This window comes from Ambystoma mexicanum, chromosome 7q (genome assembly GCF_040938575.1).
Source record: "Ambystoma mexicanum isolate Mex_15411 chromosome 7q, UKY_AmexF1_1, whole genome shotgun sequence".
Taxonomy (NCBI): domain Eukaryota; kingdom Metazoa; phylum Chordata; class Amphibia; order Caudata; family Ambystomatidae; genus Ambystoma; species Ambystoma mexicanum.
The window spans coordinates 1036225418-1036240459 of record NC_090941.1 but is presented as its reverse complement, the minus strand read 5'-3'; the positions used below and the strand labels follow the sequence as shown (position 1 = coordinate 1036240459).

Sequence of the window (15042 nt, the reverse complement as noted above, 5' to 3'; positions counted from 1 at the left end):
CACTCTCCAGCAGCATCCGTCCTTCTCACACGTGGTCTACCGTCTGCGAGGTGCCTCGAGCTCGTTGCCAGAATTGCCCAATGTACGAGATAGGTTTAGGCCCAGGGTGAGTTTATTAGCTGCCTCCGAACGCCATGGGCCTCCAGAAAACACCTCTACCAACTGAACTTGCTTCAAAGGCACACAATCTATTGGAGACCAGAACATGACTCAAGGTTTTGCACAGTCGCCGCATTAGAGCTGGTTCATATTTGCCAGTTCTGGGCTTTCTGTTTGAGACCATTTAGTAACGCTATCGGTAACAAAGAAAGTGTTGATTCTCCAATTTCCACACAGTATGGTAATATCCGGGCTTGTGCTTGAAATCCTATGCAATTTTCTGATTAATAGTCACGTCTGCAGTGCAGGTATCTCAGATCGGGGGAGGAGACGTTGGGAAATGGGTGCTTCTGGTGTATAGCAGCAACTTCCCTAATATGTGATGTAGTGGCAAAAGTGTCCTTGAAATCTGAATAAATGTGATCTGATTCAAGATTCTGTAAAGAACAACTGCAAGTTGTGCTCTCTAATATTCTCCCAATGATCTGCTTTCTCACATTGTAACCCTGTCCAGATTTCTGTGATCTGGTCCCCAACAGACCCTCCTCCTACCATAACCGTTCTCTTTCTAAAGTGGTGTGCTGTTTCTTGGTGCTGGCACACTAATAACAATTAATAGGGCATCTAAACAGAAATAAGGAATATAGTTCTCTGTGCTGTATAGTGTGAAAATATTCCACATGGCCCTTTACACACTACCTTCATCTGCGACAGGAGCGCTCACTAATAAGTCAATAGCAGACAGCGTGGTTAAGCACGTTGCTGCATACAGAAACACCCACCTTTTTAAATTCTACCCGGGAATAGTCATCCATGCAGCCATGAAGGAGCTGAACCATTGTGGGGGATGGAGATGGCGGAGTGGATGGGGAAAGGGGATTGGGGTGTTTTAGTTATGAATGATAGAAGTTCCAGCACGCTCTTAACAGAGGCTTTGTACTGCTGGCCGCAAGTCACCAGTATCGAGTTCATTGGGTGATTGAATATAAAAGGTGTCTGTGACCAATGACCTCATATCCAGCCAGGGTGAAGCAAACAGAGGCCCTGCGTGTGGGGAGGTACTGTGTCAGACTAGTTGGGATAAGTAGATGAATGGTTGAGAAACAGTCACACACCTAGGTATTTAAACTTGGGGGGGCAGGCTCAACCGATAAGGGATTTTGTTAATGTATGAAACATCTACAAGGTAAATTATTAAGGACATTCACAATTTCATGACTCAATGGTATGGCCTGAGAGTGTTCCTGAGGGTGGAGACCTGTGCATGTTGCTTGTTGGGCGGAGGTAGAGTAGGTTCAGGTTGGGTGATTAGCAGGGTGATAGGGTTGTATAATCCTAGAGAGTTATTGTAGAGGGCAGCCACCAAAGGATTTATGGACCATAAGCATTGCTGGATTTCTGTTAAAGTGCATGTGCTATCAGAAAAGATAACACCAGACATGGGAATATGTTTCAGGAGATAGGGTCCTTATTTGGAATTCACAGTAACTGGGAATGGCGATAAAATGAAAAGGAACGCACAGGCAGAGTGTTGAAAAATTAAAAACAAGCCATGGGATCAGTCTCCCTCACAATTCACCCCTTCCTCAATAGGTGTTCTGCAGCCTTGGTAGTGTCCCCTTTAATAAGCAAGTAACTATGGTCCAAATGTGATGGCATTTTATTAAAGAAAAGTTTCCTCCAGGAGTCCCCCCCTGGATAATTTGAGTCCCAGTAGTCAAGTTCTTGTAATAATTCCCAGAATGTCTGCATAACCGTTCATCAGTTGCCTCTTGGGACTTTTTCGTACGTCATTTGTTTTGTGAAGAATCTATCCAAATGTGAGACGAGTTCACAAATCATTTCTTTCCTGTTTATGAAAGGTTAGGTCTCTGATATAAATAGCTTTGCTTGGGTCACACCTGTTCACACCAAGTTCCTCTGATGAGATGTTCGGGCAGGTCAGTGGGCTCTACTAGTAGGCCACATGTTGGGAAGCTTGTTGCAGTATCTTAAGGGCACTTGATTCTTGCTGGAGCTCAAGGCTTTTTGTAAGTACAGAGTTCTGCCGAGATAAGGTAGTTCAGGAGGGCATTCAGGTGCTGAGTGTGGTTCTGGGTCACCTACCTTTCTCAGGGTTCTGAACCTTCTACCCAAGTCTAAGTTCCCTCCTTGCTGAGCGGATGCTTATTTGTGACTGTTGGCTGGCCACTAGGCCTTCCCAATATCCTTCAAGCTTCAGTTGCATACTTGTTTATCTTCCCGCTTCTTCCAGAGTTCGGATAGGCTTGTGTTATCTTTCTGTCTTTCGATGTGCCTGAACTTCTAAGGGACTTCCCAGTTATCATTTTTTCACAGTTTTCTTATGATCTGCTTTTTCCTCCACATCTTCAACTCTTCCAACATCTTCTGCTCTCTCCTCTCCTTGATGTTCACCTCTTCCAACATCCTCTTCTCTTTCCTGATGGATGCTCACCTCCACCCTCTTCTCTTCTCTCCCCTCCTCCTCGATCGGCATCTTCTCCAACTTCTTCAGATCCTCCCCTTTTTCTTGATATTCACCTTGTGACAGGGTAGCTGGATGGAAGGCACAAAGAGGCTGAGACACAAGTAGGTTTCAATACAGTAAGAGGGGTTTACTTTGAGAACCACAATAGTAAAGAAATGGTAATGGAATACATGTGTCCTAAACAATACAGTCTCTCAAAACAGTTCTAACAACAGCCTGTTCAGCCCTGCTTGAATGTCCAATGGATAACTGTGGTCTTTTCTTTTGATATGAGAGACTTTCGGCAGCTGGCACACTCCAGGTTTATACAAGGTGGGAATCCTCATCCTGTAGGTCATGACACAGAGCAAGCGTTTCCAGGCCTAACTCACTCTCTCAGGCTCATAGTTTGGGACCAGAGGTGATTGATAGTTAATTGGTTGACAACTTCCCTGCTATAAAGTCCTGGTCAGCGAGACACCTTCTAGCCAGCCACCAGCATAAGCTCCCTGGCCCCAGCGAGATTACACAGTTTCGTACCTCCTTTCTCTAGTTTCTGGCCTGGACTGACCTGGTCCACTTTAATCTTCCTGCTGTTTCTATCTAGAAGGGGTAGATGTTCTTCTCAAACCTTCACAGATATATTTTTTTATTATCTCTCATTCTAGGTCTTTCTGCCCCCACTCTGTGAATAAGGGTCTCAATCTACTTCTCTTCCTGGGTGGTTAGTACCCAGGTGGGATCTCTCTTCCAACATCTTAACTCTCTCTCCCCCCTCTGATGGCTCTGCATCTTCTGCTCCCCCAAAACGACAGCTCTTTCCTGTCGGTACTCTCTCACTATTCTCTCACCATTCTCTGCCAAACACCTTCCTACATCTCCTATAACAGCTCTCTCTTCCAGACTGAACTGGCAGTTTTATATAGCAGTGCCTCTACTTCCTCGGTAGTGCTAAATGCTATCGAGAACACTGGTGTACTGATGGATGTACTGTTAAGTAAGTGGGCTACTGGTTAGTGGTCATGTGATTAGGAATGGGGCTGGCCTGAGGTTACATGAAGGCATGCTGCCATCTTGGATTTGACAAGGGCCGTGGCAAGGTGTGGTGTCTCCTTCCCCTCACAGTGGGAGCCCTGTTGTCATTGCCTGTGTTGGTTTGGGTCCTTCTGATTTCCTAGCATGTAAATCCAGAGTTGGTAAAGGTCTTGGTAAACATGGGAGGTGGTGTGCTATGTTTAAACTTCTGTTGTGATGGGGTATTTGCAAGTAATCCATGTGACACTATGGGAATGGGTTTTGTTTGTTTTGTTGCTTGCACATTCTGTGTATCTCAGTTCCTTATTCTTAGCGTTTGACTTTGTAATCTCACGCTAATCACCATGTGAAATGGTTCCTCCTGTATCAATGCTGGAGAATCAAATGTATTTCCTTGCTCATCGGATACTTGGAAATCTGGTAATGTTGGTCCCTTATATTTGGGTCTGTCAAGGAAGATTAAAGGGATCTACACATGTGTTTACCTTAGTGGAAGGAAGGTGTCTCACTGAGGATCATGGCTATTTCACTTTCGCTGTAGTGGTTAAAGGTAGGAGGGATAGGTGCATGAAAGCCGCTGTGACTACCCTTTTGTCAGTTTTGCACCTGAATGATGCTGGATCGGACACTCCTGTGATTGCCCTTTGCCTTAGCACCGGGACCCACTGAGGGTAGTCTGTGGATCACCCATACACCGCCTCCAGGCCCAGCATCCACTAGCGTGGGGTGGCACCCATCCCTGTTGACCACCCCTTTATGGAACTGTAAACAGGGTTCTAAACATCTACAAGGTAAATTATTAAGGACATTCACAATTTCATGACTCAATGGTATGGCCTGAGAGTGTTCCTGAGGGTGGAGACCTGTGCATGTTGCTTGTTGGGCGGAGGTAGAGTAGGTTCAGGTTGGGTGATTAGCAGGGTGATAGGGTTGTATAATCCTAGAGAGTTATTGTAGAGGGCAGCCACCAAAGGATTTATGGACCATAAGCATTGCTGGATTTCTGTTAAAGTGCATGTGCTATCAGAAAAGATAACACCAGACATGGGAATATGTTTCAGGAGATAGGGTCCTTATTTGGAATTCACAGTAACTGGGAATGGCGATAAAATGAAAAGGAACGCACAGGCAGAGTGTTGAAAAATTAAAAACAAGCCATGGGATCAGTCTCCCTCACAATTCACCCCTTCCTCAATAGGTGTTCTGCAGCCTTGGTAGTGTCCCCTTTAATAAGCAAGTAACTATGGTCCAAATGTGATGGCATTTTATTAAAGAAAAGTTTCCTCCAGGAGTCCCCTCCTGGATAATTTGAGTCCCAGTAGTCAAGTTCTTGTAATAATTCCCAGAATGTCTGCATAACCGTTCATCAGTTGCCTCTTGGGACTTTTTCGTACGTCATTTGTTTTGTGAAGAATCTATCCAAATGTGAGACGAGTTCACAAATCATTTCTTTCCTGTTTATGAAAGGTTAGGTCTCTGATATAAATAGCTTTGCTTGGGTCACACCTGTTCACACCAAGTTCCTCTGATGAGATGTTCGGGCAGGTCAGTGGGCTCTACTAGTAGGCCACATGTTGGGAAGCTTGTTGCAGTATCTTAAGGGCACTTGATTCTTGCTGGAGCTTAAGGCTTTTTGTAAGTACAGAGTTCTGCCGAGATAAGGTAGTTCAGGAGGGCATTCAGGTGCTGAGTGTGGTTCTGGGTCACCTACCTTTCTCAGGGTTCTGAACCTTCTACCCAAGTCTAAGTTCCCTCCTTGCTGAGCGGATGCTTATTTGTGACTGTTGGCTGGCCACTAGGCCTTCCCAATATCCTTCAAGCTTCCGTTGCATACTTGTTTATCTTCCCGCTTCTTCCAGAGTTCGGATAGGCTTGTGTTATCTTTCTGTCTTTCGATGTGCCTGAACTTCTAAGGGACTTCCCAGTTATCATTTTTTCACAGTTTTCTTATGATCTGCTTTTTCCTCCACATCTTCAACTCTTCCAACATCTTCTGCTCTCTCCTCTCCTTGATGTTCACCTCTTCCAACATCCTCTTCTCTTTCCTGATGGATGCTCACCTCCACCCTCTTCTCTTCTCTCCCCTCCTCCTCGATCGGCATCTTCTCCAACTTCTTCAGATCCTCCCCTTTTTCTTGATATTCACCTTGTGACAGGGTAGCTGGATGGAAGGCACAAAGAGGCTGAGACACAAGTAGGTTTCAATACAGTAAGAGGGGTTTACTTTGAGAACCACAATAGTAAAGAAATGGTAATGGAATACATGTGTCCTAAACAATACAGTCTCTCAAAACAGTTCTAACAACAGCCTGTTCAGCCCTGCTTGAATGTCCAATGGATAACTGTGGTCTTTTCTTTTGATATGAGAGACTTTCGGCAGCTGGCACACTCCAGGTTTATACAAGGTGGGAATCCTCATCCTGTAGGTCATGACACAGAGCAAGCGTTTCCAGGCCTAACTCACTCTCTCAGGCTCATAGTTTGGGACCAGAGGTGATTGATAGTTAATTGGTTGACAACTTCCCTGCTATAAAGTCCTGGTCAGCGAGACACCTTCTAGCCAGCCACCAGCATAAGCTCCCTGGCCCCAGCGAGATTACACAGTTTCGTACCTCCTTTCTCTAGTTTCTGGCCTGGACTGACCTGGTCCACTTTAATCTTCCTGCTGTTTCTATCTAGAAGGGGTAGATGTTCTTCTCAAACCTTCACAGATATATTTTTTTATTATCTCTCATTCTAGGTCTTTCTGCCCCCACTCTGTGAATAAGGGTCTCAATCTACTTCTCTTCCTGGGTGGTTAGTACCCAGGTGGGATCTCTCTTCCAACATCTTAACTCTCTCTCCCCCCCTCTGATGGCTCTGCATCTTCTGCTCCCCCAAAACGACAGCTCTTTCCTGTCGGTACTCTCTCACTATTCTCTCACCATTCTCTGCCAAACACCTTCCTACATCTCCTATAACAGCTCTCTCTTCCAGACTGAACTGGCAGTTTTATATAGCAGTGCCTCTACTTCCTCGGTAGTGCTAAATGCTATCGAGAACACTGGTGTACTGATGGATGTACTGTTAAGTAAGTGGGCTACTGGTTAGTGGTCATGTGATTAGGAATGGGGCTGGCCTGAGGTTACATGAAGGCATGCTGCCATCTTGGATTTGACAAGGGCCGTGGCAAGGTGTGGTGTCTCCTTCCCCTCACAGTGGGAGCCCTGTTGTCATTGCCTGTGTTGGTTTGGGTCCTTCTGATTTCCTAGCATGTAAATCCAGAGTTGGTAAAGGTCTTGGTAAACATGGGAGGTGGTGTGCTATGTTTAAACTTCTGTTGTGATGGGGTATTTGCAAGTAATCCATGTGACACTATGGGAATGGGTTTTGTTTGTTTTGTTGCTTGCACATTCTGTGTATCTCAGTTCCTTATTCTTAGCGTTTGACTTTGTAATCTCACGCTAATCACCATGTGAAATGGTTCCTCCTGTATCAATGCTGGAGAATCAAATGTATTTCCTTGCTCATCGGATACTTGGAAATCTGGTAATGTTGGTCCCTTATATTTGGGTCTGTCAAGGAAGATTAAAGGGATCTACACATGTGTTTACCTTAGTGGAAGGAAGGTGTCTCACTGAGGATCATGGCTATTTCACTTTCGCTGTAGTGGTTAAAGGTAGGAGGGATAGGTGCATGAAAGCCGCTGTGACTACCCTTTTGTCAGTTTTGCACCTGAATGATGCTGGATCGGACACTCCTGTGATTGCCCTTTGCCTTAGCACCGGGACCCACTGAGGGTAGTCTGTGGATCACCCATACACCGCCTCCAGGCCCAGCATCCACTAGCGTGGGGTGGCACCCATCCCTGTTGACCACCCCTTTATGGAACTGTAAAGTTTGACAGGGGACCTGTCACGGCCTCCTCCAACCTCTTCTGTTCTCTACATTTGTCCTTGATCCCGCTTCTCCTCCAAACCCTTCACTTCCACATTAACCTTCATCTCCCTTCAACTCTTTGTGCACCTCCGCCACTGAACTCTTTCTGCCGCTCCACATTTTCACTGCTCATTTCTCCACTACAACAAAAGCCCCACAACCATCATTTATCTCACCTGGTTTATACACATGTCTATCACCTCCCTTTAACCGATGTGGCACATGGGGAGCATATTCGGTTGGTTTTGGGCATTGACAGGTGAGTGAGCGGGTGACTAGTTCAGGTGTGTGGAATTCATTTAGCCGGGTGTGCCAGACGCTGCGGTCTAACTCAGGCTGCTTTGCCATCTTAGTCTCAATGGATTGCATTCTTCCGCATATTCCTCATCTGATAGATATCCCTTCCAACAGCAGCTACTCAGAAACATTTTGAGAGGGGGCATAGTATGACTCGATCGTTGACTCGGCCACACCACTCCTTGACTCCCGACCTGACGTTGGCAGTAGATATGTTGTGTCACTACGCACCCTTACCTAATTTCCTTTTCTCTGCATGCTCAGCATGCCATTTTCGGAATGCTTCTCTTCAGTAATAAAAACATTTTTTGCTACCAAGAATGTGGCTCATAGATTTCCATCACTGACCCACAGTATCTGCGTATTTTGTCTTGGGAAAGAACCCAATGTCGAGCAGTTCAGTTCCTGTCTGTAATTAACCTCCAATCAGGGAACGGTCTGCAAAGTTAACACTCAGGCCAACTCCACCAAAATCTCTGGCGTGTTCGACCGTTAGGTCATCGGGCCATGACACCAAAGGCCCCAAGCCTGAGGAGGAAGACAGACCCAGCAAGAAAGCGAAAAAGCAATCGCCCTCTCTAAGTGGGTTGTGCCATTCCCCCTCCTCATCCTCCCACAAGAAAAAACACAGTCGGCGCAGGCACAACTGTGATTCTTCGGAGGAACAGGGTAAGGCCTTCCCGTTTACAGGTGCCCCAAGGGAAGTGTGGGAGGTGCTCAAAGACCAAATGCTCCAGCTCTTTCAAAAAGCCACGACGGGGATCGCTCCGGCCTCGAAACCACAGCGGTTCAGGCACCAAGGTTACTGTGTCAGGTCTTACACACTCGATTACGAAGCCAATACCGGGCACCGGCAGCCCATGAGTTAGCGCTGAGAGGTCTCGTTACAATGATCCTGGTGACGTTGATGCCGATGGTCGAGCGTTCGTTTTATCCCCTAGTCAAGGTCAGATTCTTCCACTCTGAGGTCGATCTTCGACGAGGAAGGATATGTGATCCCTTTTAGCATGGAACTGTTGAGTGGGAGAAGCTGGAGAAGCCGACTCTTTCACACACCAGGTCAATATATTGGCCCTGGCTGAGAGTCTACATGAGGCAAGTGGACTTGGCGCATTACCTGACCTCTACCTGCAGCAGACATCCCCTTATGGACACCCCAGTGCTCAGTACAGGAAGACAGTAGAAAGAGTGGTCCTAGCCTTGGGTGTTTGCAACCCGGCCAATTCCCTCACGACCTATGAGCTAACTAACATTCTGGATAAAGGTATGCAGACGGAAAGAGCATAGCCCTTAAATACGGCCATAGCTGACCCTGTTGGCATTTGTGGCAGAAACCATGTTCCAGGCCAGCTGTGGATGCCGAGCTGACTAACAAATATAAGCCAGCCAGGGGGACCTACCCTTCCTTTCGGCTCATATGACTCCAGTGGATCCGGTAATCCTAGCTGCCACGATAAGCTCTAGACGAGCCACATCCACCTCCTACCTGCGTACGGACAGGGGATCCAAGAAAACTGATGCCATGGCAAAGAAAATCTTTGTGTCAGGAAATGCACCTTTGCTAAATACTCCCGCGTGCTGTGGAGGACCATACCGGAAGCAGCTGATCATCTCCCAACTGGAGAGGTGAGGGATGGCTTCTTGGATATGATTAATGATGCTAAAGAGGTGACCTGTCAGGCCCTCCAGTCAGGTCTTGACACCGAGGACTGTGTAGTCCATGCAATGGGGATGTCCACAGTGCTGCGAAGATCAGCTTATCTCCACAGTTCTGAGTTTTCACCAAATGTCCAAGCCACGCTTCTGGACATGGCCTTTGACAGGGAGCATCTGCTCGGACTAAATGCTGATGAATCTTTAGAAAAAGTTAAAGATTCTAAACCGGATGCTAAGTCGATAGGGCAAGCATTGCAACAACCTACAAAACAGTCCTTCAGCAACTTTACAAGGGGCAGAGGCTACAGGGGGTATGTTCCTTTTGGAAGGAAAGTACAGCTACTAAAGGCCAAGCAAGGGCAGAAGCTTTTCTTGCCTCCCTGTCGGGGCAGAAGGGCCTCAAACGGCCAACAGACTTCAGCAGGGGCAGCGGCAACCGCTAACGAGCTTTGAGGTCTCACCACACGTTTACCCATGTTGGAGGGAGAGTCTCTTGTTCCCTACTTTACAGTTTGGGCCTCTCCCTGATCATCCAGAAGTCCCATGTCACACCAAAACAGAAGCGGCAGTTAATTGGGGCTAGGGATGGGCGATGTAACAAGTTTTGGAGATGTATCAATATATTTTAAAAATCGATATAGGATGAGACAATAGCGTTAACATTGAGACTTATACATTTATATACGTTATTACATATAGTACAATTTCTTTATTTACCTTTTGATATTTACACAGCTGTGTCTATTCTCAAACAGCAAGAGGAACCCTGTATTTGCACTTTATTTTGATCAATGTCTTATAACGGTGTTTGTGACATCTCGCATGTAGTTGGCGGCTTACAACTGAGCATTTAACCCACATAAACAATATTGAGATATATATCGTATATCGGCATTCAGCCCAAAAATATTGAGATATGATTTTTTGTCCATATCGCCCAGCCTTAATTGGGGCAGGCCTGGATTCCCCGGGCAGAGAAGGCTTTCCCCACAGAGAAGAAAATTGCGAGTGTCAGACAGATGGTCGATCTTTTCCAGATTCATGACAGTTTACCAGCGGCGGCGTTCATCTGCCTCTTAGGTCTCATGTGCTCCTGCATTTTTCTGGTGCCAGAAGCCAGGCTACGGATGGGATCCCTTCAGTGGCTTTTTGAGGGATCAATGGTACAAGTACTTTAACAACTTGAAAGATGTCCTCAAGGTGTCGAGGTCGGTCAGCAGGCAGAGCATGTTGGCGGGGGAACCCTTTTGGCCACCGTGGCCCTCATAAGTTGTCATGTATGCGTCCCTGAAGGCCTGGGGCGCACACTGCAGGGATCTGCAGGTGAATGTCCTTTGGTCCCCATGGGAACATCGGTGGCAACTCAACAGGCTGGAGTTGTGGGCGATCAGGCTAGTTTTGATGGCTTTTGTGCCTACCCTCAAGGGGAAACATGTCATGGTTTGATGGACAACACGATGGCCATGCATTACCTCCACAGGCAAGGGGGTGTGCAGTCCCTTCCTCTATGCAGGGCTGCCTTGCAACTGTGGTTGTAGTCGCTGGGAGAATAAGATCTCCGCTTCTGCAGCCCATCTAGCAGGAGTGGAGAACAGGTTGGCAGATGCTCTGAGCAGGCAGAGCTTGCTCTCCCATGAGTGGGAATTGTGCCCAGAGGTCCTGGAGGAAATCTTTGAACTGTGGGGCACTTGGACAGAATGTTTGCCATGATGGACAGCACAAAGTGCTGGCATTTTTGCATGAGAGGCACAGTAGGCAACGCGTTTCTGGTCGAGTGGGAGATTAACCTTCATTACACGCTTCCGCTGATACCCGTCATCCCATGGGTTCTCAGAAGGTTAAGTAGGCTCCAAACCACCATGATCTGGGCAAGGAGAACATGGTGCTTGGAACTCCTGGAGATGGCCATCTGACCAACTCACAGGCTTCCATGGATGCGGCCTTCTATCCCAGTCAAAAGGTTGGTGCTTCAACCGAACCCGGAGTCCTTCAACCTACATGGGTGGCTCCTGAGAAGATGAGCTATCATGACTGAGACCTCTCGGAAGAAGTATGTGAGGTGTTACGAGCTGCAAGCAGACCTTCGCGACTAGATCGCTGTATGCATGAAAATGGGAGTGTGGGTTAGACCCAATCTCATGCCCCTCCACCATTGTGATGGAACTTCTTCTATCCCTATCCTATTTGGGCCTTCAGATAGGCACAGGCCAAGGTTACATGGCGGCTTTGCCTATGTTCAAGAGGTCTGCGCATCAGGGGTTCCCGGTAATGACCCAATTTCTATAAGGCCCTGTTAATGGGGTTCTGCCTTCACCATTTGTGGTTCCGTATTGGGACCGCAATCTGGTGCTCACCTTTTTGATGGTAGCTCCCTTAGAGCCGTTGCACTCTTGTTCGGCTAGGTGCTCACCCTTAAGACAGCTTTTCTGGTGACATTCACATCAGCAGTGCATGTAAGCGAGCTCCAGGTTCTCTTGTAAAATGCCATTCCTGCATTTCCTCAAAGAAAAGGCATCACTTAAAGTCTGACCCAAAGGTGGTACCAGAGTTTCACGTCTCTCAAAGAATTGACCTGCCGGTTTTCTATCCTCCACCTCACCCTTCTAAGGATGAGGAAAGGCTGAACAGGCTAGACCCAGAAAGGGCACTCAGCTACCATGTGGTTAGGACGGTAGAATTTCGATGTGACGACCATCAGTTCATAGCCTTCTTCAGTCCAGGAAGGGCCTGGCATTGTCTAAGGAGAGGATTTCCAGTTGGATCACTCTCTGCATCGCCGAATGCTACCAAAAAGCGGGTAAGGAATTGCCTTCTGGAATTAGGGTGCATTCCACCAGGGGTGTAGCTACGTCCAGGACACTACAAAGGGGTGTACCGGTGAGACATCTGCCGGGCAGCAAATTGGTCATCGCACTACACATTCACGAAACACTACTTTCTGGATGTGGTTCATGGTGCTGTTGCCTGATTTGGAAGAGCAGTGTTTCAGAGCAATTAAGGATAAAATATGCACAATGGAAAATTAACCTTATGGAATCCTTTAAACCATATGACCTACAGGATTCGAATATCCAAATATTCTTGGGGAGGAGCTAGCGCCTTCCTGCATCCACCCAATCGCTTTACAATTAGGCAAGACTTCTCTAAGCACTAGAGCACTGAGAAAGCTTTTTTCATGCAAAAATAATCACACACAGACGTGCCCAGGCACTAAATGAAGATAGTTAGTATTTAAATATAAGGTGTAAATAACTATTAGCTGAATGAATTTGTAAAACTGTTAAATTGTATTAAGTTTTTCTCAAAGCACGGTAAAGAGCAGAATGCTCTGTGCCAAAAGGAATGCAGCCTATGCTAAAAATAGACTACAGGTATTGTCTGATGTTTGCTAGCTCTGGCAGAGCACACGAAGTGGCTGAGCAGCTGTTTCCTGTCCATCAAAATAAAGGCTCAATACACACAATGCAGAAGTATGAAAAACAAGGGTTTTAAGCGGAATTACTGGACCAGATAAAATGAGTATATTGAGTGAAGTGTGGAGAGTATGGCGGGAAGGTGTGTTTATATATAAATGTTCATAAGTAGCAAAATGATGAAAAATGAAGCTACAATGTATTTTTTGCATAGGCAGCCGTATGCTAAGTAGTTTGTCCTAAATGGAAACCCGGCCATACAGGAAGGAAGACTGCAGCATCCCTTGTAAGGGAAGAAGGACAGTTTTGGATGAGCCATGCCAGTATCCAATGACCAAGTCAAACAGTATATAAGACTCCTGCGTGGCACCAGTCTGCAGGAGCTGGGAACGGTGAGGGACAGAATGCCATTCACGAGCCCCCTCCTCATTTTCTGTAAAGATTAAACTTGGTATCCTTGCAAAATGAATACTCTTGGCCTTAATTCCCTAGAGGGGTGAACTTTAATCTGGTGTGAGCGTGATTGGTGGTGCTCATATAATTAAGGGGTACCCCTGTAAGTTGGGCTACCTTTCAACATCATAAATGAAATATGAATACTATAAGAGAGAGGATATTCAAATAATAGACAAAGGTACCAAGGTTGGTATCTTTGTCTATTATTCGAATATCCTCTCTCTTAGAGTATTTCTATTTCATTGATGTTTGGATTTTTCAATCCTGTAGGTCATATGGTTTAAGGGATTCCATAAGGTTCATTTTCCATTGTGCAAATTTTATCCTTAATTACTTTTGTTATCCACCTTATTAGTTCTGATAGGTTGAGAATTTCGCTGGACTCTATCATGATTGCAGCGTTCCGCGTGTGTGCAGGATTGGAATATCCAAACATCATAAATGAAATAGAAATACTATTAGAGAGAGGATATTCGAATAATAGACAAAGATACCAGTGTAAAGGCTAAAAGGTTAAGACTACAATAAGGATCTACAGCCAGAGAAAAGAGTATCCGAAACAGACTTACAATACTAGAGATACTAACCACTGTACACCCTAATATTATTAAAAAAGAAACTAACCTTGTGTAAGAATCTGTATATTAAACCAATAATCGAAACCAGCCCAAGACTTGAGTACATCATTTTGAGGCTTGGAAGCCTAGGCGCACAATACAAACCTACATTAATGTTTTTCTGTATCTTCTGATTGGTTTGAATTTGTATCTGTATTATGCGTATTTCAGTGTGTTATTGTCCGTTTCGTTTTTGTTCAGCGCCTCAATGCCTTCTGGCTTATATTGGCGCTATACAAATATACAACAAAAAACAGTCCTTCTAGCCAGTGCCGAGGGTTGTTGAAGATGACATGTTGAGATACATTTACAGTCGATCAAAGGATTGATAAGACATTGAAGTTAAAACCATGGGAGAGTATGTAAGTGGGAAACGTTTTGGGATAGTGTAATACCAGTTGCTTGCTTGGATTGCGGGTGTGAAAGGGATTTCTGCATCTCACAAGTTCCTTTTTTTCCCTCTCCAGTTTACACCCTCTTTGCTTTCCTGGAGTACCTTGTGGTGCTGTCCAACATGGCGTTCCACATGACAGCCTGCTGGGATTTTGGAAACAAAGAGCTGGTTGTTGGCTCCCCGCTGGATGATAAACGCTTCTGAATGAGACTGTGCAATGTGGTACGTGCAATCCATTATACTGCCCTGTGTCAAAGAGTCTTGCGGTGGCTGCTGAGAGAGAAGGCGGATGGAACCTGCTGCAGGGTCTGGACGTCTTGCAGCTACGGGCACCGGGCAGTGGGGCTTTGGGGACTGTTACGAGGAGTAGGTGCCAACAGAATGGTGCAGCACCAAGGAAAGACAAATGTGTCGTCAGAGCCTCTCTGGCATCATCAATATATGTAAAACCTTTAACAAAGGACAGTAGCCAATTAGTACTGGACCTCAGAACACGCAGGCTGCGCTGCTGAATTTCACTCAACCTGGACAAAGGATGGATCACTGAGGATAAAAGTACTCCATAGTTTATTTTTTATATACATTGTTCAAAAATTGCAACCTTCTTCCCATGCACTGGCTATCAAAGACTACAGGGCACCTAATTTTGAGAGTATCATCTTGCATGTGTCAATCATGTATTTTCACATT

General features: G+C 45.9%; 1 protein-coding gene across 1 annotated transcript in view; it reads left to right on the top strand.

The window, feature by feature from the left end:
• LOC138528576 (post-GPI attachment to proteins factor 2-like) overlaps positions 1–14809 on the top strand; it is a 272761-nt gene extending 257952 nt beyond the window's left edge. The window contains exon 6 of the mRNA XM_069640347.1: positions 14426–14809. Within this exon, the coding sequence (XP_069496448.1) occupies positions 14426–14556 (131 nt within the window). The 3' untranslated portion in view covers positions 14557–14809. The remainder of the gene's footprint in view (positions 1–14425) is intronic.
• Positions 14810–15042: the final 233 nt, after the last annotated feature.